This window comes from Scyliorhinus torazame, chromosome 14 (assembly GCF_047496885.1).
Source record: "Scyliorhinus torazame isolate Kashiwa2021f chromosome 14, sScyTor2.1, whole genome shotgun sequence".
Classification (NCBI taxonomy): Eukaryota; Metazoa; Chordata; class Chondrichthyes; order Carcharhiniformes; family Scyliorhinidae; genus Scyliorhinus; species Scyliorhinus torazame.
In genome coordinates, this window is record NC_092720.1 from 220,857,846 (window position 1) to 220,882,748 (window position 24,903).

At 49.8% G+C, this 24,903-nt stretch overlaps 1 protein-coding gene across 2 annotated transcripts in view; it reads right to left on the bottom strand.

Moving 5' to 3' along the window:
• Nucleotides 1-9,793: 9,793 nt before the first annotated feature.
• The window catches only part of LOC140390542 (guanylate-binding protein 2-like), a 111,338-nt gene continuing 96,228 nt past the window's right edge, over nt 9,794-24,903 (bottom strand). For both annotated transcript variants that reach the window (XM_072475714.1, XM_072475716.1), the window contains exons 9-10: nt 21,106-21,208; nt 9,794-14,440 (exon numbers count right to left, since the gene is read on the bottom strand). In XM_072475714.1, the coding sequence (XP_072331815.1) occupies nt 14,052-14,440; nt 21,106-21,208 (492 nt within the window). In that variant the 3' untranslated portion in view covers nt 9,794-14,051. The remainder of the gene's footprint in view (nt 14,441-21,105; nt 21,209-24,903) is intronic.

Below are 24,903 nucleotides of genomic sequence, written 5' to 3' on the forward strand. Positions count from 1 at the left end.
CCCCGACCCGCGCTCTCCCTGAAATCTTTACCCTCACCACTCACTGCAATTATCACTGATGCCTTCGTGGTATAGCCGCGACAGATGGAGCTGCCGGCCAATTGGATCAGCCGGCAGTTCCAGAGGGCACAATTTCCATCCCAATGAGGGGTCTCCGTCCTTGTTAGTGAGCTTCGCAGTGCATTGTTTCTACAGAACTGTTTGGAGTGGAACTCATCGGGCGGCATTCTCCGAGCCCCGCGCCGGAGAATCGGCGCAACCGCGCCACGCCGCCCCAACGCCGGCACGTGATTCTCGGAGGAGCGGACAATCGCCGCCATTTGTGCCGCTGCATTTGGCGTGGCGCCGGTCGCGGGCCGCTGTCCGCGGCTGGGCCGCCGATTCTCCGGCCTTGATGGGCCGAGCGGCTGTGCGGAAACGGCACAGTCCCACCGGCACCGTCCACACCTGCTCCCCACACTGCGCGCAGGGTCGGGGGGGGGGCCTGTTGGGGGGGCGGGGGGGCTCCTTCACCGGGGTGGGCCTCCGATGGGGTCTAGCCCTATTTTGTTACCCGGCCGGCCCCTGAACTAAACGCCATGTTGCGTCGGAGCCAGCGCGTTGAGGATGTCCCCCTCGCATGCGCGGGTTGGCACAGCGCCACTGCACATGCGTGGGTTAGCATGGCGCAACTGTGCATGCGCGGGTTGGCACGGTGCCCAGTTGGTGCCAGGAAGGGAGGCTGGTGCAGCGTGAACCACTCCAGCGCGTGCTGGCCCCCACGATAGTGCCCGCACCCGTTTCGCGCCGTCGTGATTTCCAGGTAGGTGTTTGCCACTTGTGCCCCACCCCCACATTATTCCACCCAAGAATCCAATAATGGAACATTCCCAACCCTCTGGGGTCGAACACTCCAATGATTCACAACTCTCCGAGTGAAGTCACTGCTCCTCGTCTCAGTCCCAAAACAACCAATGTCTCATTCTGTGGCCGCAGACCCGTGTTTTACATTCCCCAGCCAGGGAAACACTTCACAGTGACTTAATAATCCAGCAACCTTGAAGGTTGTGGTGGGGGAGCTGGGTAAGTAGTTCACATCAACTTGCACTTCCTTAAGTATAGAAGACCGAGGTGTTACAAGTGTTTAAGGGATTCAATAGGGTAGAGGCAGGAAGAATATTTCCTCTATAATGAACATAGAACAGCACAGTACAGGCCCTTCGGCCCACGATGTTGTGCCGACCATTTATCCTAATCGAAGATCAACCTAACCTCCACCCCTTCAAATTACCCCTTCCATGTGCCTGGCCAAGAGTCCCTCAAATGTCCCAAATGACTCTGACTCCACCACCTCTGCTGGCAGTGCATTCCACACCCACCACTCTCGGTGTAAAGAACCTCTGACATCTCCCCTATACCTTCCTCCAATCACCTTAAAATTATATCCCCTCGTGACAGCCATTTCCGCCTGGGGAAAAGTCTCTGGCTATCCACTCTATCCATGCCCCTCATCACCTTGTACACCTCTATCAAGTCACCTCTCTGCCTTCTCCTCAAGAACTACTAATTGAAGAACAAGTGGACATGATCTTAAATTATGACCAAATCAGTCAGGAGTGAAAGCAGGAAATGTTGTTTCACCCAGAAATGGCAGTAATTGAAGATCTCCCTCCCCTAATCGAGGCAGGGTTAATGTAGAGCTTTCACGACTGGGATTGATCGCTTTTGTCGATGATGATTCGGGGAAGCTGGAGCAAAGCTGTGTAAATAACTTCAGTCGGTTGTGACTTAATTGAATGGTGGGGATGAGTTGAGGAAACGTTCCGAATATAGTTTAAACAACCCTGAAATAAACAATCCTTTTCATAGATGTATTAATTCTTTATACACAAGATTCCAGAGAGTGGGCGGGATTCTCCACCCCCACGCCGAAGTGGCCGCGCCGTCGTGAACGCCGTCGAGGTTCACGACAGCACGAAACGGCCCCGGTCCTGACCGATTCAGGCCCTGACAATGGGCCAGGATCGGGGCCGCGTCATCTACACGCGCCAGGCCTTGTCGCCAGCGTAAAAGCGCCGCCGCATAGATGATGCGGCCGGCGCCGCATAACGGGCGTCATCCGCGCATGCGTGGTTGCCGTCCTCTCTAAGTCCGCCCCGCAAGAAGATGGCGGACGGATCTTGCGGGGCCGCGGAACGAAGGAGGTCCTCCTTCAGAGAGGACGGCCCGACAATCGGTGGGCACCGATCGCGGGCTACCCCACAGCTGAGGTACTGCCCGGTGTAGGATCCCCCCTCCCCCCCCCCGCAGGCCGCCCCCCCAAGTTCACGCACTGCTCACGACTGCAGCGACCGGGTGTGGACGGCGCCGGGGGGAACCCGCCGTTTTGGCCTGGCCGCTCGGCCCATCCAGGCCTTAGAATAGCAGGGGTGCCGGAGAATCGCCATTTTCGGTGCCTCCGGCGATTCTCCAGCCTGCGGCCCGCGGAACTCGACCGGGCCGTTCCCGCCGCTTGGGAGGATCGCGGTAGGGCGTCGGACCGGCGTCCCGGGAAATTTTGGCGGCCCAGGCGATTCTCCCAACTGGCATGGGAGGGGAGAATCGCGCCCACTATCTGTGGAGCCTATTTCTGACGAAGGATTTTCACCGTCAAGATTAACTTGTCCTTTCTGCCAGAGATTGTATTTGAATTGTTGAGTATTTTGCAAGAATCCATTACCAGTAACTTGGAGTTTCCTAGGTGGATAATCATACTCGTTAGCGAGTGAGCGCCGAAGGATATTTCTGGCGTTTACTGTTTCTGTTTCCGATTTCGGAGTTTTCAGTTTTGGTTTCTCTGAAAACTACATTTGGCATTTCCACCAGAAACATTTGTAAAGCTAATGTTATGGTGACTGTCATTTACTGTGTGGTCCAAAGATCTGCTCAAAGGATCTACTGGAGAAAGAGATCACTCCCAGAGAACGGCAGTCACCGTCAACATTCATCATATTCCTGGATTCCCCTGAAAATCCGAATCCATCTCCTGGTGCCCACCCTGATCCAGGCTGGGATCTCTGAATCCATCTCTTCATACCCACCCTGATCCAGGCTGGGATCTCAAATCCATCTCCTCATACCCACCCTGAACCAGGCTGGGATCTCCAATCCATCTCCTCATACCCACCCTGAACCAGGCTGGGATCTCCAATCCATCTCCTCATACCCACCCTGAACCAGGCTGGGATCTCCAATCCATCTCCTCATACCCACCCTGAACCAGGCTGGGATCTCCGATCCATCTCCTCATACCCACTCTGAACCAGTCTGGGATCTCAAATCCATCTCCTCATACCCACCCTGAACCAGGCTGGCATCTCCGAATCCATCTCCTGGTGCCCACCCTGAACCAGGCTGGGATCTCCAATCCATCTCCTCATACCCACCCTGAACCAGGCTGGGATCTCAAATCCATCTCCTCATACCCACCCTGAACCAGGCTGGCATCTCCGAATCCATCTCCTGGTGCCCACCCTGAGCCAGGCTGGGATCTCCAATCCATCTCCTCATACCCACCCTGATCCTGGCTGGTATCTCCAATCCATCTCCTCATACCCACCCTGATCCAGGCTGGGATCTCCGAATCCATCTCCTCATACCCACCCTGATCCAGGCTGGGATCTCAAATCCATCTCCTCATACCCACCCTGAACCAGGCTGGGATCTCCAATCCATCTCCTCATTCCCATCCTGAACCAGGCTGGGATCTCCGAATCCATCTCCTCATACCCACCCTGAACCAGGCTGGGATCTCCGAATCCATCTCCTCATACCCACCCTGATCCAGGCCGGGATCTCCAATCCATCTCCTCATACCCACCCTGAACCAGGCTGGGATCTCCAATCCATCTCCTCATACCCACCCTGAACCAGGCTAGGATCTCCGAATCCATCTCCTCATACCCAGCCTGAACCAGGCTGGGATCTCCAATCCATCTCCTCATACCCACCCTGATCCAGGCTGGGATCTCCGAATCCACCTCCTCATACCCACCCTGAACCAGGCTGGCATCTCCGAATCCATCTCCTGGTGCCCACCCTGAACCAGGCTGGCATCTCCGAATCCATTTCCTGGTACCAACCCTGACCAGGCTGGCATCTCCAAATCCATCTCCTCATACCCACCCTGATCCAGGCTGGGATCTCAAATCCATCTCCTCATACCCACCCTGAACCAGGCTGGCATCTCCAAATCCATCTCCTGGTACCCACCCTGAACCAGGCTGGGATCTCCAATCCATCTCCTCATACCCACCCTGAACCAGGCTGGGATCTCCGAATCCATCTCCTGGTGCCCACCCAGAACCAGACTGGGATCTTCAATCCATCTCCTCATACCCACCCTGAACCAGGCTGGGATCTCCAATCCATCTCCTCATACCCACCCTGATCCAGGCTGGGATCTCCAATCCATCTCCTCATACCCACCCTGAACCAGGCTGGGATCTCCAATCCATCTCCTCATACCCACCCTGAACCAGGCTGGGATCTCCAATCCATCTCCTCATACCCACTCTGAACCAGGCTGGGTTCTCCAATCCATCTCCTCATACCCACCCTGAACCAGGCTGGGATCTCCGAATCCATCTCCTCATACCCACCCTGAACCAGGCTGGGATCTCCAATCCATCTCCTCATACCCACCCTGAACCAGGCTGGGATCTCCAATCCATCTCCTCATACCCACCCTGATCCAGGCTGGGATCTCCGAATCCATCTCCTCATACCCACCCTGAACCAGGCCGGGATCTCCAATCCATCTCCTCATACCCACCCTGATCCAGGCTGGGATCTCCAATCCATCTCCTGGTGCCCACCCTGAACCAGGCTGGGATCTCCAATCCATCTCCTCATACCCACCCTGAACCAGGCTGGGATCTCCGAATCCATCTCCTCATACCCACCCTGAACCAGGCTGGGATCTCCAATCCATCTCCTCATACCCACCCTGAACCAGGCTGGGATCTCCAATCCATCTCCTGGTGCCCACCCTGAACCAGGCTGGGATCTCCAATCCATCTCCTCATACCCACCCTGAACCAGGCTGGGATCTCCAATCCATCTCCTCATACCCACCCTGATCCAGGCTGGGATCTCCGAATCCATCTCCTCATACCCACCCTGAACCAGGCCGGGATCTCCAATCCATCTCCTCATACCCACCCTGATCCAGGCTGGGATCTCCAATCCATCTCCTGGTGCCCACCCTGAACCAGGCTGGGATCTCCAATCCATCTCCTCATACCCACCCGGAACCAGGCCGGGATCTCCAATCCATCTCCTCATACCCACCCTGATCCAGGCTGGGATCTCCAATCCATCTCCTGGTGCCCACCCTGAACCAGGCTGGGATCTCCGGATCCATCTCCTGGTGCCCGCCCTGATCCAGGCTGGGATCTCCGGATCCATCTCCTCATACCCACCCTGAACCAGGCTGGGATCTCCGAATCCATAGATTTGCAGATTAGGTGGATTGTCCACGCTAAATTGCCCCGTAATTAGAAAAATAAATAACTGGGTACTCAAAATTTTTTTAAAAAGAAAAGGCCTTCGAAAGAGTCAAATGGAAGGACCTCATTGAGATACAGGAGCGGTTTGGGCTGGGGACAGGATTCACTTTGTGGGTGAAACTCTTGTACAACGCCCCCAAGCCGGGCATTCGAACCAACTCCACCAGCTCGGAATACTTCCAGCTGCACAGAGGCACACGGCAGGGATTCCCACAGTCCCCGCTCTTGTTTACCATGGCAACCGAACCACTGGCAATCGCTCAGCGAGACGCGAAAAGCTGGAATCATAAAATTTACAGTGCAGAAGGAGGCCATTCGGCCCATCGAGTCTGCACCAGGCCTTTGAAAGAGCACCCTACCCAAACCCACACCTCCACCCTATCCCCATAATCCAGTAACCCCACCCAACACTAAGGGCAATTTTGGACGCTAAGTGCACTTTATCATGGCTAATCCACCTAACAGCACATGTTTGGACTGTGGGAGGAAACCGGAGCACCCGGAGGAAACCCACGCAGACACGGGGAGAACGCGCAGACTCCGCACAGACAGTGACCCAAGCCGGCAATCGAACCTGGGATTCTGGAGCTGCGAAGCAATTGTGCTAACCACTGTGCTACCGTGCTGCCCGAAGTGTATACAAAGAGGAGGCAGAGAGCACAGAGTGCCACTGTATGGGATGACCTGCTCCTCTACATCGGACCCACAGAACGGCCTGAAAGCAATCATGCAACTTCTGAGAGAGTTCGGGGCCTTCTCGGGTCACAAACCCAACCTGGCAAGAGCGAGACATTCCCAGCGAACCCGAGACAGAGCTGGAGGGACTCCCATTCAAATTAGCCCCCAACAAATTCCGCAACCTGGGGATCGCAAGTGGACTCTGACCAGCCTGGCTAAGGAGGTAAAAAAGTACCGACAGAGGTGGGACGGTGACCAGCTTTCCCTGGCGGGGAGGGTGCAGACCATCAACATCAACGTGCTGCTGAGGTTCCTCTTCCTGTTGAGATCCATACCAATCTTCATCCGCTGGGACTATTCAAGTAGACAATATGATTATGTTGCTTGTGTGGGGGTGGGAGAACCAAGGCATCCCTAGGTCGACACTGCAAATGAGGAAAAACATGGGTGGTCTCGCCTTACCCAACCTACAGTACTACCACTGGGTACTGTAATGGAGACAGGATGGGAGGACGCTAGCTTTTAGGGACCTTTACATAGGGGTCAGACTCGTGACCTTAGACGAGCTGACGGAGGATTTAGACCTGCCAATGGGACAGGAGCCCGGGCACCTCCAAATTAAAATCAAAGCAAAATACTGCGGATGCTGGACTCTGAAGCCAAAGAGGAAATGCTGGAAAATCTCAGCAGCTCTGGCAGCATCTGTAGGGAGAGAAAAGAGCTAACGTTCAGAGTCCAGGTGACCCTTTGTCAAAGCCAAATTAAAAGGAGCTCCAAATTAAACACTTTCTCTGCAAGGAGATGGCAAAGTACCCCAGGGCCCTGAGAGACTCTCTCCGAGAGGAACTACTCAATACAGACAGTAAGGAGGGAGGGGGACTGTGGGAACATATATGGACGGTTGCTGGACAGGGCAAGACTACCACTGGAAGAATCCAGACTGAATGGGAGGACGACTTGGGGACGGAAATGGGTTGTGGCCTCTGGAGCGAAGCATTAAGTAGGGCCAACTCCACCTCCTCCTGCGCTAGGCTAAGCCTCATGCAGTTTAAAGTGGTGCACAGAGCTCACCTAGACCATAAGACATAGGAGCAGAATTAGGCCACTCGGCCCATCGAGTCTGTTCCGCCATTCAATCATGGTTGACATTTTTCTCATCCCCATTCTCCTGCCTTCTCCCCATAACCCCTGATCTCTTTATTAATCAAGAACCTACCTATCTCTCTCCTAAAGACCTGACCAGAACCCGAATGAGCAGGTTCTTCCCCGAGGTGGGGAATAGATGTGAATGGTGCCAGGGAGGCCCGGCCAGCCACACCCACATGTTCTGGGCATGTCCCAGACTTGTAGGGTTTTAGACAGGCTTCTTCATGGCAATGTCTAAGATTGTGGGGGCGAGGGTGGAGCCGTGCCCGAGAGTGGCAGTCTCCTGGGTATCGGAGCAGGCAGAGCGACAGATGGGGAAGAGGGCCGATGCCCTCGCTTTTGCTTCCCTAGTCGCACGCCGGAGAATCCTGCCCGGCTGGCGATCGGCAGCACCACCCACAGCCGCAGACTGGCTCGCTGACCTCTCAGAATTTCTCCACCTGGAGAAGATCAAGTTCACAATCCGAGGGTCAGAGGAGGGTTTTCACAAAGCGTGGCGATAATTCATCAGCCTGTTCCTGTTATAACCTGCTTGCTTACCACTGGCTGGGGACTAATGGCAATCCCACAATCCTTAGGGAGTATGAGCTTCCCCAATGAGGGTTGGTGGAGAAATCATTAGCAGGTCCCTGCATAAATATAGTTGGCCAGTATGGAACCAGCGAGAGAGGAGTGAGCAGGAGGGCATTTTGTGATACTGGATACTATGATATAAATTATAGGTGGCCCTGTGACTACATTTGTGCTCCTATATTACTTTTGAATAGTTCTGATGAGACAAAAGGTACTCATTGGCTTAGATGCCTGTTTAGAAGAGGCAATTTCTAGAAATAGAGTGTATACACAATGCTGTTAATATCAGAAAGGACACAAAATGGCTGCTAGCTATTAAAGCAATACTAAAGACACAAAATGGCCGAACTAGCCACATTCCTGAACAATACGTTACAAACTGTGTAAACTACCTCATGAGAACCAGGCGCGGGTATGTATAGGGTGTATTTTAACAGCCACTGATAACAACCTCACAGAATAAGGAATGCAATGTATTATTAGTAAGCTCAAGGTCCACAGCTGCAGACAGGACATATCCTTGTGTTAGTTTTGAATGACTTCTGTATGAAGTTAGGGGCAAGTAAGACAACACCCACTTTAATCATATATGTGATAACTGGGATGCTAGGAAAATTGATTGACTGCGTGTAATGAAGTGTGACGCGAATATAGTTGCTTGATTGTATGTAAATGAGAATACAACGAATTCCGCCCCTTGAATCTGTATATTAACCCGTGTGAGCCTTAGCTCAAGTGAGAGAAGGTGCTGTCAATAGGCTGCAGAGCCTCAGGCCTTTTCTCCCAGAATTCTGATATAATAAACTGCTTTTTTTTTACTTTTCCTCAAGCCTTTGTGTGAATAATTTCACCTCCTACAGTAATTGTAAATAAATGTTATTTCTTTCTATTGTACAACTCAAGTGGATTCTTCGTGGCCCTCACAAAATTTCCAAGAACCGTTCAAGGCCAACAGCGACTAGTAAGAGAGAGGGGAGGGGAAGAGAGGGAGGAAGACAAGGGAAGGTACACACAAGAGAATGAGGCGGGGTAGGGGGGCGGGACGGGAACCCAAGGGAAGTGTTGTGTTCTGCTTCTTCGTGCAGCATAAGCTGTTTCCTTGATGTATGGTCTGACAAAGGAAGCTCCCGAGTCGGAGATAGGTTCAACACATTTGTTGAACAGTTAACAATTCTCCTACTTGAGTTTGACTCTCCTGCTACTCTAACTGTAGTAACTCAGTCTAGCTAACCAGTCTGCTCTAAGCCACGTGGTGGGTGTGATGCTTCTGATCTGCCCCTGTCCTACTCTCTAAGTGTCGCCTGTGGAAAGAGACAGAACATGTGTGCCCTGTCCTTATATATGGGTTGTGAAATGCCCCCTTGTGGTAGTCACCTCTGGGTGTCTTGACTGCCCATTGGCCGTGTTCTATTCTATGTGTTCATTAGCTGTATGTCTGCATGCCATGACGTCTCTGGTGCTCCCTCTAGTGGTTACTTAGTCATAGTGTATTTACATTGACCCCTTGTGTATCTACAGTGATGCATATCACCACAGGAAGTACCAAACGAAGCACGGGAGGTAAGGGGAGGAGGGGAAGGGCCACACAGACCCCTCCCCCCCCCGCCCAACACCAATCAATAAAAACTAAAAGCCCCAACAGAAAGAAGCAACAATAGATGGCACCCAGGGGAAACGGCAACACAAAGAGGGGAACTAAACTACCAACGTTGGAACGGGAGGGCGGACCTCATGTGAAAACCGCCGTAAATAAGACACAAACATGTTTGTAACTACCTGATACACTTGAGCTGTCACTTTGTAAAAACTGGCAATACTAATAAAAATATATTTTTTTTTTAAGTGAAATAAAACAGACAAATATTCAATCTTTTGAAATGCTTCTTTTATTACTGACGGAATTCATGCCAGATTGGAGGAATTGAGAGCAGAACAGAAGGCTACAACTACAGTAAAGTTAGATTCAAAGTCAATCTGCTACTAAGCGTCTACAGTTAGGGAAAGCCAAACATATTGGCAGCAGAGATTCCTGCTACAATTAACAGCCAAACGCAGACACTTCAAAATGGACATTATGGGCTGTGGATTGCTACATGAAGCCCAGATGTTCTGAGGTTCAATCCCATCACTTACACGCTTGTCACATTCACCCACCACATCACGTACACATGTTCAGTATTCACCATTGCTTCAATTGCAAAGGCATTGCATATAACCTATAAACTGCACCGACTATTTTATGCAGTTCATTAAATTCTCGGCACCTCGTTAATTCCCCTAGTTTTCACCAATTTACAAAACTCTACTATGTTCAGTCAAAGTCAGGCCAACAACAAATCGCTTCAACCAGATTAAATTGTGATCGTCTTCACCATGAGAGTTTTCACGTTGATACTGATTTGGATGCAATGGCTAATCAAGTATGCAAGGAGGTTGCGAAAAGCAGATTTCAGTTATTCTACATCCATACTGTTCAAAAAATAAATGCTGGTTACATCAACCGAGACAGACTGCTTCTTTGTCTGGTTCAACTAGCATTTTTGGGACAAAGTACCTGAACAATTATGGACTATATCTGTATACTCCTCCATTGTACCCCTTTTCATTTATTAAACATTGATTTGATTGGATTTATTATTGTCACATGTATCAGTACACAGTGAAAAGTATTGTTTCTTGCATGCTGTACAAACAATGCATACCGTACATAGGGAAGGAAGGAGAGACTGCAGAATATAATGTTACAGTTATAGCAAGGTGTAGAGAAAACATCCTAAAGATCACTAAATCTGTAAGTAATTGAATTAGAACATTGTTAGAGAGTTTAAGAGTTAGAATGATGTTTTAGTTGCCACTCTCGCTAGCGGGCAGGGTACAGTCGATTAAAATGATGGTACTCCCGAGGTTTCTTTTTGTGTTCCAGTGCCTTCCTATTAGGATTACCAAGGCCTTTTTTAAGCGGGTAGGTAGGAGCATCATGGCTTTGTGTGGGCAAACAAGACCCCCAGGGTAAAGAGCGTAGTAGGGACAGAGGAGGGCTGGTGTTGCCGAATCTGGGTGGCTACTATTGGGCAGTCAACGTGGCGATGATCCGTAAGTGGGTGATGGAGGGAGAGGGGGCATGGAAGAGGCTGGAGATGGCGTCCTGCAAAGGAACGAGCCTGAGGGCGCTGGTGACGGCACCGCTGCCGCTCTCGCCGACAAGGTACACCACGAGTCCGGTGGTGGCGGCAACGCTAAAGATCTGGGGGCAGTGGAGATGACACAGGGGTGAGATGGGAGCCTCGGTGTGGTCCCCGATCAGAGACAACCATCGGTTTGTCCCAGGAAGGATGGACGGGGGGTTTCAGAGCTGGCATCGGGCAGGGATCAGAAGGATGGGGGACCTGTTGAGAGATGGGACGTTTGCGAGCCTAGGGGCGCTGGAGGAGAAGTTTGGGCTACCCCCGGGAAATGCGTTCAGGTACATGCAGGTGAGGGCGTTTGTGAGGCGACAGGTGAGAGAATTCCCGTTGCTCCCGGCACAGGGGACTCAGGACAGGGTGATTTCGGGTGTATGGGTCGGAGAGGGCAAGGTTTCGGCGATATATCAGGAGATGAAAGAAGAGGAGGAGGCTCTGGTAGAGGAGCTGAAGGGCAAATGGGAGGAGGAGTTGGGGGAGGAGATTGAAGAGGGTCTTTGGGCGGATGCCCTGAGTAGGGTTAATTCCTCTTCCTCGTGTGCCAGGCTTAGCCTGATACAGTTTAAGGTTATTCACAGAGCGCATATGACAGGGGCGAGGCTGAGTAGGTTCTTTGGGGTGGAGGACAGATGTGGGAGGTGCTCAGGAAGCCCGGCGAATCACGCCCATATGTTCTGGTCGTGCCCGGCACTGGATGGGTTCTGGAGGGGTTTCGCGAGGACTATGTCCAAGGTGGTGAAAGTCCAGGTCAAGCCAAGTTGGGGGCTGGCAATATTTGGGGTGGCGGGCGAGCCGGGAGTGCAGGAGGCAAAAGAGGCCGGTATTCTGGCCTTTGCGTTCCTGGTAGCCCGGCGGAGGACCTTGCTATTATGGAAAGACGCAAAGCCCTCCAGTGTGGAAGCCTGGATAAATGACATGGCAGGGTTTATTAAGCTGGAGAGGATAAAGTTTGCCTTGCGAGGGTCTGCGCAGAGGTTCTACAGGCGGTGGCAACCGTTCCTAGACTATCTCGTGGAGCGTTCGAAGGAGGTCGGTCAGCAGCAGCAGCAACCCAGGGAGGGAGGGGGGGTGGGGAGGGGAGGGGGGGTGGGAAGGGGAGGGGGGGTGTCTCTTTGAGGGGGGGAGGGGGTATAGGGGTGGCCGGGGAAGAGGGTTTTCCTAGGGGCACTTGAAAAAGGAAGAACATAAACATATGGGAGAGTCAATATGTGCGGGTGGAACCCATTGTACAAGTTCTGTATTATGTTGGATTGATATGTTTATGTTTTGTTCTGTTCTTTTCTCTTTTTCTTTTCTGTTACGGGGGGGGGGGGGTTTAATTGGCTGAAAATCTTTGTTGGAAAAACTTTGAATCAACATATTTTAAAAAAAAGAATGATGTTTCAGGAGTGTAGGACGAGAGTATGTTGGGCACATCTTGCAAGAAGTCACCTCGCTCCGGTGCCATCCCTGACTAGATGGTGAATTGGCGTGTAATTGAACTTTGATCCTTACTCCCAACTCAGTACGTATATTTATAATGTAATTAGAGCAGGAATTCGCATCATCAAAACAGGTCGTGTGGAAAACCTGCCTTCACCTAGACTGTCCTACATTCAAGTGCTAAACAGAGGCATAAGGGCAGACTGGGACATGCCAATGGTCATAGCAATTCCCCACGTTATAAAGGGAATGCTTCTAATACCAGTGAACTCACTGAATTCCTCCATTTAGGCTCTGTCTCGATGCTCAAAGAGACACCAAGGTTAATAATAATCGCATATTGTCACAAGTAGGCTTCAATGAAGTTACTGTGAAAAGCCCCTAGTCGCCACGTTCCGGCGCCTGTTCGGGGAGGCTGGTACGGGTATTGATCCCGCTGCTGGCCTTGTTCTGCTTTACCAGCTATTTAGCCCAGTGTGCCATTAATCTGCCATTAATCAATCACCTCAAGATTAGAGCTTCCAGATGGACGTTGACATTTTTGTGTGCCATTTCCCAATTTCCCATTTAAACTGAAGCAGTGAAAACCTTTTGAAAATAATGGTCTGTTTGAACGGTAGATTGGGCAATGCTATTGGGATTAATTTTAGTCTTCACCACCCCCGCCCCCACCAGATGGTAAGCTGGCGGGACAAGTCACTCACCTGTTATCGAACCGACCAAATTCTCAAACTCAAAGAGGATAAGTCCCCTGGGCCGGATGGATTGCATCGATGTATTCTAAAAGAATCAAGGGAGGAGATGGCAGAGGCAGACAGACAGAAGGTGCCCTCTTGTGCGGAAGAGCGTAACTGAAGGCTATCAATACCAGATAGTCACAAAGAAATCCAGTACGGAATTCAGAAGAAGCTTCTCCACCCAGAGAGTGGAGAGAAGGTGGAACCCGCTACCACAGAGAGTGAAGAATGTAGATGTATTTAAGGGGAATATAGATGAGGATATGAAGAGAATAGAGGGTTACAATGGTAGATTTGGATGACAAATCTATGATTGCAGCATAAACACTGGGCTGGAGTGATTGAGCCAAATGGGCTGTTGCTGTGCTGTGTATATTTTAAGTGATTGTAACTAAAATATAGATAACTCCTCAGCCTCCTTCTTTAAATCCTTTCCTTATACCCGCGGGTTACTGGCATAACCTTGTAAATCTGCTTGGCACCCTCTCCTCTGACTCTATATCCTTTTAATAATCAGGTAACCAGAACTTTAGTACTCTAAAGCAAGGTTTGACACAGGTCTATCCCTCTACAAATATCGCCAAGTGCTCAGTTTGCTTTCCTGTTCCAGCAGAATGAAGATTAAGCAGGTCCTATTAAAGCCGTGTGATTCAGTTCACACCCAACACAATGCCCCCCTCCCCACCCACCAATCAGCAGATAATTACCACCCGATCTGCGAAAACTAAAACCTATTCTAATAAATCCTGTGTACATTGTCTGACACACTGGTGTTACGTTCCGGATTATTTCCTGGCCAACAAACTCATGGTTTTGTGCGATGTGTAAGCATCAATCGCAGACTCCAGGAGACCTTGAGTCATTTTAGCGATTTTTTCCCAATTAGTTGCCGAATCCTGTTGCTTCTTTAGTGACTCGATCTGTTCCTCCATCATCTGAGCGTTATTGGCAAACCCCTTCTCCAGTAATTCCTTCTGTTCTTTCAACTTGCTGTCCAGCGCTAACGCCTGCTCTCTCTGCAAGTCCTCTCTCTCTCCCTCCATCTTTAGCTTCAGGTATTTGACATTTTCTTCATAAATTATCTTCTCGTCTTCCCTCAGCTTTTCCAAGGACTTCATTGCCTCTTCCTGTGCCTTTGCTTCTTGTCCGGCTTCAGCAGCTCTCTGCCTCGCTGCTGCAAAAGTAGGAAAGAAACTAATTGTCAGTGACATTTACACATTGTTGCAGAAATGCACACTCGTAGGCACACACACAAAGTCGCAGACACACAGCACACACACGCCCACGCACACACATGCTCACACACACCGACACACAAACTACAGATCTACACACACAGACAGACATACACACACACCACCGAAACACACGCACACAGATACACACAGACAGACACATATACACACGCACATGCACACAGCCGCACACACACGCATTTACACACACACACACACACACACACACGCGCTGTCAAGATGTTGTGACTAAATAACATCAATCAATAATTTCATCAGCCAACCAAAACATACTGGTCTGTTTGAAGAGAACCAAAGAAGGCTGCCATAAGTCACCAGACGTCTTAAATTGAAAATGAGACAGAGCAAACTGCTTTACAATGCAAAGTCACCTTCCAAGGCAAAGATGGGAAAAGCAAACAAGACTACATTAAGGAAGGGGGAAGAGAGATAGACATTTTTTGTAAACTAGCCAGTCTGGTTATACAACCAATAGACTCTGAGGGAAATGAAATGTCCCACACCCTATTGGTTTACTATCTTAAAATGGATCCAAAAGTTACTGAGATGGAACAGTAATAAAGTGATTATTGTTCTACTTTTAAAAAGGTAAAGTTGTCATGGTTCAGACGACCATAGGCTACTTTCCTCTTCAAGGGGAAGAGCTGACTGGCGGTAATTTAAACTGAGGATAACCATACCTTAGGCAAGGCTGAGCCTTCATGAATAGCTTCAGCGGGGACGGGAATCAAACCCACACTGCTGGCCTCGCTCTGTGTCATGAGCCAGCTGTCTAGCCAAGTGAGCTAAACCAGCCACTGGCCTCAAGCAGGAAGCAGACACCATTGGAGATTTTTTGGAAAACATTTCAGCAGAGTTCATCCCAGCCTTGACTGCACACACAGCTTTTGGCGGTAGACAAGTTCTGAGATTCATAATCCTCTGAGTCAGGGTTTTTCAATCTTCAATGGTTAACCCCTTACCCTGAGACTACGGCCCCTAGTTCGAGATTCTCCCACTGGGGAAACAATCTCTCACCATCTATCCTGTCAAACCCCCTCAGAACCTTCTATCTTTCAATGCGATCACCTCATTCTTCTAAATTCCAGAGAATATAGACTGACTCTGTTCATGATAGTCCTCTTTATCCCTGTGCTGTGTGATCCTGTGGGTGGTACATCCAGCCCCATTTAGAAAGGCCAAAGGAGTCAGTTGAGTAAAGCGAAACAGAGATTTATTTAGAATATATACTATGTACACGTGGACCAGGTTAGATCTCACCGATCCTCTCTCTCTCTCTCTCTGTCAGTTGGTTCCTTATATACACATCGTATGCAGCCTGTAGTGAGCGGGGGAGTTCATATTCGTGGGCCACAAACCAGCCCTTTGTGTTCCGTGTGGGTTATTATACACCTCCCCCTCCTGCCCACCACCCCCCGGTTTAATGGTGGGCAAGATCTTCCACTCCCACCTGCCATGGGTCGCAATTCCTGCCAGAGGCCGGTATGACACACCCATTCAAGGAAGTGTGAATCTATTCCCGGGATGCAAATGAAAGCCTGACCGGAATATCGCCACACACCCACCCGCTCCCTGCCCCGATCATCTGCGTGACCAGCAGAAGGTCCAGAACAAAGCTAGACTAATTTGATGTGTCCCTATTGTCATGTGAGTGCCCCTTTAAGAAAGGTTTTGTTTTACCACATGGCTAGTGGCACGGCTTCAGTGATGTCATTTGTGGGTGGAGCTGGGCTGTGGCTGTCAGGTGAGAGGGGCTTTAGTTTTTTGGTTTCATTTTCGGTTTGTTAGTTTTGACTGCAGAAGAACAAGCAGTATTGGAAAGCACTGTGTTAAGCTGCGGGAAGTTTCCCCTGTTTTTATTTTAAAGCTGATCCAGTGACCTGAAAGAACATTGGGTGTGGCAAACTGCCCGTGGTAATCTTAAAGCTAGAGCAGCTTTCCTGAAGGAGTATTGAATCTGCTGGTTGGAAACTGGACCAGAATCTCGAGGTAAGGACCAGTCCCATTCAAGTGAGATTACAGGGTGCTGGGCCACGCCCTGGAAAGGGGTTTTGGTTTATTGGATTTTGTATTGAATTGGAACAGCTAAGGGGGATTCATGTCGAGTTATATACATAGTCTACTGTAGCTGCTGTGTTGTCTTTACGTTTGTAATTGATACCAAATTCTTGTTTTATATATGTTAACTACATTCTTATAATAAACGTTGTTTTGATAAAAGCGCCGAGGAAGTCTGATGAATCACACCTGAAGTGAAGGCTTTTCTGCTCATCCTAGCCAAATTCAACATAAAGGATATAGGTCAGGTGAGCTTCATAATACACTTTGGAGTTTCTAAGCCCTGGCCCATAACACAATTAGAACTTCATCAAAGAAGGCCTGGGCTGCCTCAGGAGTTCAGAATAGAGGCCTCAAGGGCGGCACGTTGCGTAGCGGTTAGCACTGCTGCTTACAGCGCTGAGGATCCGGGTTCGAATCCCGGCCCCGGTTCACTGTCCGTGTGGAGTTTGCACATTCTCCCCGTGTCTGCGTGGGTCTCACCCCCACAACCCAAAGATGTGCAGGTTCAGGTGGATTGGCTACGCTTAATTGTGCCTTAATTGGAAAAGAAAAATAATTGGGTACTCTAAATTTATTTTAAAAAAAGAATGGAGGCCACAACTGATAGTGGATCCTGCAACACCCAGCAGTGGGTGGGGGGCGGGGGGGATACATCTTTCATGTGGATCTTCCAGCCACTGTGTCTTCGGGGAGGTCCATCTTCCAGCTTCCCAATGTTCCTGGGAGCCCATCTTCTTTTTTGAGACCACAGATGCATATAATACTCAAGGCCTCACCAAGGCCCTGTCTAACTCGGCCCATCGGGGGCGGAGCATCGGGGGAGGGCCTTGAGGTGACGCGCTGAGGCCTTCACAACGGCGTGCGGCGCAGGCTGCGATGATGCTGTATCTGAGGGGGCGGAGCGTACGAAACCTGTATCAAACAGGCGCCGCCCCCGATTTCGGCATCAAAAGGGATTCTTCACCCGATCGCCGGTTTCAAAATCAGCGTGGGAGAACGGAGAGTCCCGTCCAATCTGCTCCACTGTTCCAAATCTAGCAAATATTTTGTCTAGTTTCTCAATGGCCTGCTCAATCGGCACTGACTTCATGATCCCGACTACCGCCCATTTAGAACATGCATCCACGATTGGCCACACTAAATTGTAACCCTGTAACCCTCCAGTGGACCAGCACAATCGATCTGTATTCTCCGCCGTGGCTGCGTCGGCCATTCCCACAGAGGTCATGGTTGCAGTGGTGGAGTGTTCTGTAGTTTTGTACAGGACTGCCATTGCCCTACTTTCTCTTCAATTGGAGCATCTAATCCTGGCCAACAAAATTAACTGCCAATTGTTTCATCCTCACACCAGGATGTCCCTCATGCAGTTGGTCAAGAACTTTACTACACAAGCACGGAGAATAATCACACGGATTCCCCATAATAAACTCTACTCTGTACCAATTCACGTTTTCCTGCGATGTCAGGCTTGAAGTCTGGATTTTCCTGTGACAGTCTGACAGGCTTCCTATTTGGACCTTTCTCATCACTGGATCAATTCTTTTGTATCTCTGAACTTGAGGTGAAGTAACAGGTACATTATCCACGGTTGATGAAATGCTCTTCAGATTCATTCTTGACCTGTGATTCAATCCTGACAAGGCCTCAGCATTTGGATGCTGCTCTGATTTGGGATGTTGAATATCGCGCGTGTTTGTGCCGGCAAATCAAAGACCGTCTTTGTAACCTGGATTGGATTGGATTTGTTTTGTTTTATTGTCATGTGTACTGAGGTGCAGTGAAAGGTATTGTTCTGCTTACAGTCCAGACTGATTGCTCCATACATGAAAAACATAGGACATACATACATAAATACACAATGTAAATACATCGGCACAGGCATCGGATGAAGCATACGGACTGTAGTACTACTCAGTAGAGAAGATGTGTGGAGAGATCAGTTCAGTCCACAAGAGGGTCATTTAGGAGTCTGGTAACAGCGGGGAAGAAGCTGTTTTTGAGTCTGTTAGTGCGAGTTCTCAGACTTTTGTATCTCCTGCCCGATGGAAGAGATTGGAAGAGGGAATAACCCGGGTTGGAGGGGGCTTTGATTGTGCTGCCCACTTTCCCCAGGCAGCGGGAGGTTTGGGCAGAGTCTCTGGGCGCGACCCTCGGCCACACTGGGCCGGAAAAGCAGCTCTCCCAGGTGCAACGTGGCCGGTCAAAGCCAGGAGACCCCGCTCCCACGGTCTTCCCAGCTCGCAACACCTCGCGAGATTCAACGCAATCCCACGGGACGATGCAAGGGGCTCCGGGATCCCCTTTTGGCAAATCCGCTATTAGAGCGAAGGCAGGAAGCCTTACTCGGATGCATAGATTACCAAGGTACCTGAAGCTTTGGGATTCAACCCTTCCGCCTCCGGGACCTCGGCCTTGTGCTGTATGGTACTGGTCCCCATAAACGGAGATCAGATGAAGTGGCACTCATTGGGGTCTCCAAAGCAATTGGAAGTCCCCGGCTGAATGGCCTTTGGGCAAGGTGGTGTCCTGGCACTCCTGGTGCCACCTGGGTATCTGGTATTGCCAGGGTACCAGGTTGGCATTGCCAAGGTGCCAAGCTGGCATTTTTTGCACGTTTGCAATCGAGCCGGGGTTGCCCTCCGTGGATGTTGGAGGGTGTGTGGGGGTTGCTGGCGGATCCTTCAATGTTGCGCTCGGGCTGGGGGGGGGGGGGGGGGGCCTGGGGGGGCGGGGGTGAGGGCGGGGATTCTTTTTGAGGTCTTTGAGATCGGCACGCCATTTAAAAATGGCGACCCGATCTCTCGCTACAACGGGGAGTTGCGGCGAACCAAGCTCCCCATTGTAAAAACGGGGCTCTGTGCAGCCTCAGCCCCGCGTTCCACATTCAGGCTCCTTATTCAACGCGAGTCGCGTCGAACTGCCACGTGTTTCTCTGCTGTCAACCATCTTCACCTCGGCACCATTGAAGCAGACAGGGCAGCACGGTAGCACAGTGGTTAGCACTATGGCTTCACAGCTCCAGGGTCCCAGGTTCGATTCCCCGCTGGGTCACTGTCTGTGCGGAGTCTGCACGTTCTCCCCGTGTCTGCGTGGGTTTCCTCCGGGTGCTCCGGTTTCCTCCCACAAGTCCCGAAAGACGGGCAGGTTAGGTGAATTGGACATTCTGAATTCTCCCTCAGGCGCCGGAATGTGGCGACTGGGGGCTTTTCACAGTAACTTCATTGCAGTGTTAATGTGAGCCTACTTGTGACAATAAAGATCATTATACGATACTTTGCTTTCTGAAGTCAATGACCAGCTCTTTAGTTTTGCTGACATTGAGGGAGAGATCCATCCTCCCTAATCCTGAAACCAGGGCCTACCCAAAATGGCGCCCAGTCAAACCCAACAGAAAACGCCCCCAGTCACCGTCAGCAACTACACCTCCCCATACCCCCTCCCTATCCCTGAAACCCCCTTACCACTTCCTCTTGAACCAATACCCGCCCCTCTGCTCCGCCGCCATTCCCCCTCCATTCACACCTTCTCGGATCATCGAAAGCCACCGAAACAGGTTCAGAAAGCTGCAGCCCCTCCCTCCACTTGCTAGCGAGGTAGCCCCTCTAACCCCCACCTCTTCACACAAATTAACATCAAAATAATGGACCCAATCCACCAAAGCTCAAGAGCCGACACTCCCCCTCCTCCTCCTTCAACCTTGAAACCGCCCATCTCCCCCTCCCACCATACCCCTCCAAAAACCAAAAGAAAAAAAAAACGACAGATTTCAATCACTAACAGATATATACAAGATATAAAGGGAGAGAGAGACATCAGGTAAAACACACAATTCTACAACCACACACCCCTTACAAACCCCTCCCAAACATCAGCAAAGTCCCATTCAAACCCCCTCAGTTCAGCCCAAGACCTTGAGGCTTTAACGAAAGGGGTTTGGAGTCCGCCATTTAAAAATAGCGCCCCGATCCCTTCCTTCCTGCATTGACAAGCAGGGCTCGTTAGTGCAGGGAACAAGACTAAGTGCAGCCTCAACCGAGGCCCCAAAACGAATCAGAGTCCCATTTCATAGCGTCGGGGAAACACCCAGCTAAACACGTTCAACACGGGACTCTCTTTCATTTCCATTAAGTCTCACCCCGGGTCTTGCAATAGATTCAAGGCTGACTTGCACAGTTTGTTGATTGACAAGGGAGTCAAGGCTTATGGGGGACAGATAGGGAGGTGGGCTTGCGACTAGAATCAGAGCAGCCATGATCCTATCGAATAGCAGAGTAATCCCGATGGGCTGAATGGGCTACTCCTGTTCCTAGTCACCTTCCTACTGATTTTTACCTCCTCACTCTGCACTGAGCTGCTGTGTACGTGAATCATTGTGGACCTTCAATTGGCAGGACTTCCCATTGTCACTACCTCATCTACCTTTCCATCCGTCTCTCGTACAGTCGCAGCTCCTGCACAGTAAATTACTTCACACGTACGCCTTTTATTCCTTCCACCGGCAACGTCACTCTAACCTCCTTACCCGCCAGCTTTTTGTCCGTGTCTGTCAGCATCTTGTCAGCCTGTAGCACAGAATCAGCTTCCGGAGTTTTCTGTTGCATGAACTTGCTCAAGGCCTCCTCAGCCTGCGGGTGGCAGGGATTTAAATATAGAGGAATGTTAGGATGGGGCAAATTCATTTGGGCAGAACTTCATACTAATTTATCACTAATGTTTACAGCATGAAAACAGGCCCTTCGGCCCAGCTTGTCCATGCTGCCCACTTGCCCGCATTTGGCCCATAACCCTCTATACCCATCTTTCCCATGTAACTGTCTAAATGCTTTTTAAAAGGACAAAATCGTACCCGCCTCTACTACTGCCCCTGGCAGCTCGTTCCAGACACTCACCACCCTCTGTGTGAAACAATTGCCCCTCTGGACCCTTTTGTATCTCCCCCCTCTCACCTTAAACCTCTGCCCTCTAGTTTTAGACTCCTCTACCTTTGGGAAAAGATGTTGACTATCTACCTTATCGATGCTCCTCATTATTTTACGGACCTCTATAAGATCACCCCTAAGCCTCCTACGCTCCAGGGAAAAAAGTCCCAGCCTATCCAGCCTCTCCTTATAACTCAGACCATCAAGTCCTGGTAGCATCCTCGTAAATCTCTTCTGCACTTTTTCTAGTTTAATAACATCCTTCCTATAATAGGGTGACCAGAACTGAACACAGTATTGCATGTGTGGTCTTAACAATGTCAGCAAGACGTCCCAACTCCTGTATTCAATATTCTGACCAATAAAACCTCGCATGCTGAATGCCTTCTTCAACACCCTGTACACCTGCGACTCCACCTTCAAGGAGCTATAACCTGTGCCCCTAGATCTCTTTGTTCTGTAACTCTCCCCAACTCCTGCCATTAACTGAGTAGGTCCTGCCCCGATTCGATCGACCAAAATGCATCACCTCACGTTTATCTAAATTAAATTCCATCTGCCATTCATCGGCCCAGTGGCTCAATTGATAAAGATCCCGTTGTAATCCTAGATAACTTGCTTCACTGTCCACTATGCCACCAATCTTGGTGTCATCTGCAAACTGACCATGCCTCCTACATTCTCATCCAAATCATTAATATATATCACAAATAACAGTGGACCCAGCACCGATCCCTGAGGCACATCGCTGGTCACAGGCCTCCAGTTTGAAAAACAACCCTCCACAACCTCCCTTTGGCTTCTGCCGCCAGGCTAATTTTGTATCCAATTGGTTACCTCTCCCTGGATCCTGTCAGATTTTTAAAAATAATTTAAATAAATTTAGAGTACCCAATTATTTTTTCTCCAATTAAGGGGCAATTTAGTGTGGCCAATCCACCTAGCCTGCACCTCTTTGGATTGTGGGGGTGAAACCCACACAGACACGGGGAGAATGTGCAAACTCCACAGGGACAGTGACCCAGAGCCGGGATTGAATCCGGGTCCTCAGCGCCGCAGTCCCAGTGCTAACCACTGCGCCACATGCCACCCTTAGATCCTGCAAGATTTAACCTTATACAACAACCTACCATGCGGTACCTTGTCAAAGGCCTTGCTAAAGTCCATGGAGACAACGTCAACTATACTGCCCTCATCCACCTTTTTGGTCACCCCTTCAAAAAACTCAATCAAATTTGTGAGACATGATTTTCCCCTCACAAAGCCATGTTGACTGCCCTTAATCAGTCCTTGCCTCTCTAAATGCCTGTAGATCCTGTCTCTCAGAATACCTTCTGACAACTTACCCACCACAGATGTTAGACTCACCGGTCTGTAGTTCCCAGACTTTTCCCTGCGGTCCTTCTTAAACAAAGGCACAACATTTGCTACCCTCCAACCTTCAGGCACCTCACCTGCGACTGTTGACCATTCAAATATCTTTGTTAAGAGACCTGCAGTTTTCTTCCTAACCTCACACAACGTCCTGGGATATATTTCAGCAGGGATTTATCTACCTTGATGCACTTTAAGGCTTCTCTGTAATATGTACACTCGTAAAGACATCACTATTTATTTCCCCAATTTCCCTAAATCCGTGACTTTCTCAACAGTAAATACCAATGAGAAATATTCATTTAGGATCTCACCCATCTCTTGTGGATCCGCACATAGATGACCTTGTAGGTCCTTATGAGGCCCTACCCTCTCCCTCGTTACTCTTTTACCCTTTATGTATCTGTAAAAGCTCTTGGGATTCTCCTTTGCCTGATCTGCCAAGGCAATCACATATCCCCTTTTTGCCGCAATTTGGAGGACAGGAGAATAGCCAATGTTGTTCCTCTGTTTAAGAAGGGTAGCAAGGATAATCCAGGGAACTACAGGCCGGTGAGCCTTACATCAGTGGTAGGGAAATTACTGGAGAGAATTCTTCGAGACAGGATCTACTCCTATTTGGAAGCAAGTGGACGTATTAGCGAGAGGCAGCAGGGTTTTGAGAAGGGGAGGTTGTGTCTCACTAACTTGATAGTTTTTTGAGGAGGTCACAAAAATGATTGATGCAGGTAGGGCAGTGGATGTTGTCTATATGGACTTCAGTAAGGTCTTTGACAAGGTCCCTCATGGCAGGCTGGTACAAAAGGTGAAGTCACACGGGATCAGAGGTGAGCTGGCAAGGTGGATACAGAACTGGCTAGGTCATAGAGGCAGAGAGTAGCAATGGAAGGGTGCTTTTCTGGTTGGAGCGCTGTGACTAGTGGTGTTCCGCAGGGATCAGAGCTGGGACCTTTGCTGTTCGTAGTATATATAAATGATTTGGAGGAAAATGTAACTGGTCTGATTAGTTAGTTTGCGTATGACACAAAGGTTGGAATTGCGGATAGCGATGAGGACTGTCAGAGGATACAGCAGGATTTAGATTGGAGACTTGGGCGGAGAGATGGCAGATGGAGTTTAATCCGGACAAATGTGAGGTAATGCATTTTGGAAGGTCTAATGCAGGTAGGGAATATACAGTGAATGGTAGAACCCTCAAGAGTATTGACAGTCAGAGATCTAGGTGTACAGGTCCACAGGTCACTGAAAGGGGCAACACAAGTGGAGAAGGTAGTCAAGAACGCATAAGGCATGCTTGCCTTCATTGGCTGGGGCATTGAGTATAAAAATTGGCAAGTCAAGTTGCAACTGTATAGAACCTTAGTTAGGCCACACTTGGGAGTATAGTGTTCAATTCTGGTCGCCACACTACCAGAAGGATGTGGAGGCTTTAGAGAGGGTGCAGAAGAGATTTACCAGAATGTTGCCTGGTATGGAGGGCATTAGCTATGAGGAGCGGTTGAATAAACTCAGTTTGTTCTCACTGGGATGATGGAGGTTGAGGGGCGACCTGTTAGAGATCTACAAAATTATGAGGGGCAACAGACAGGGTGGATAGTCAGATTTTTTCCCAGGGTAAAGGGGTCAATTACTAGGGGGCATAGGTTTAAGGTACGAGGGGCAAGGTTTAGAGGAGATGTACGAGGCAAGTTTTTTTACACAGAGGTAGTGGGTGCCTGGAACTCGCTGCCGGAGGAGGTGGTGGAAGCAGGGACTATAGTGACTTTTAAGGGGCGTCTTGACAAATACATGCATAGGATGGGAATAGAGGGATACGGACCCCGGAAGTGTAGAAGATTTTAGTTTAGACAGGCAGCATGGTCGGCACGGGCTTGGAGGGCCGAAGGGTCTGTTCCTGTGCTGTATTTTTCTTTGTTCTTTGTTCTTTATTTCTAACTTTTGGGCCAGAACCATCATTCTCCATAGCTATCTTAAAACTAATGGAATTATGGTCACTGGTCCCAAAGTGCCCCCTCACTAACACTTCT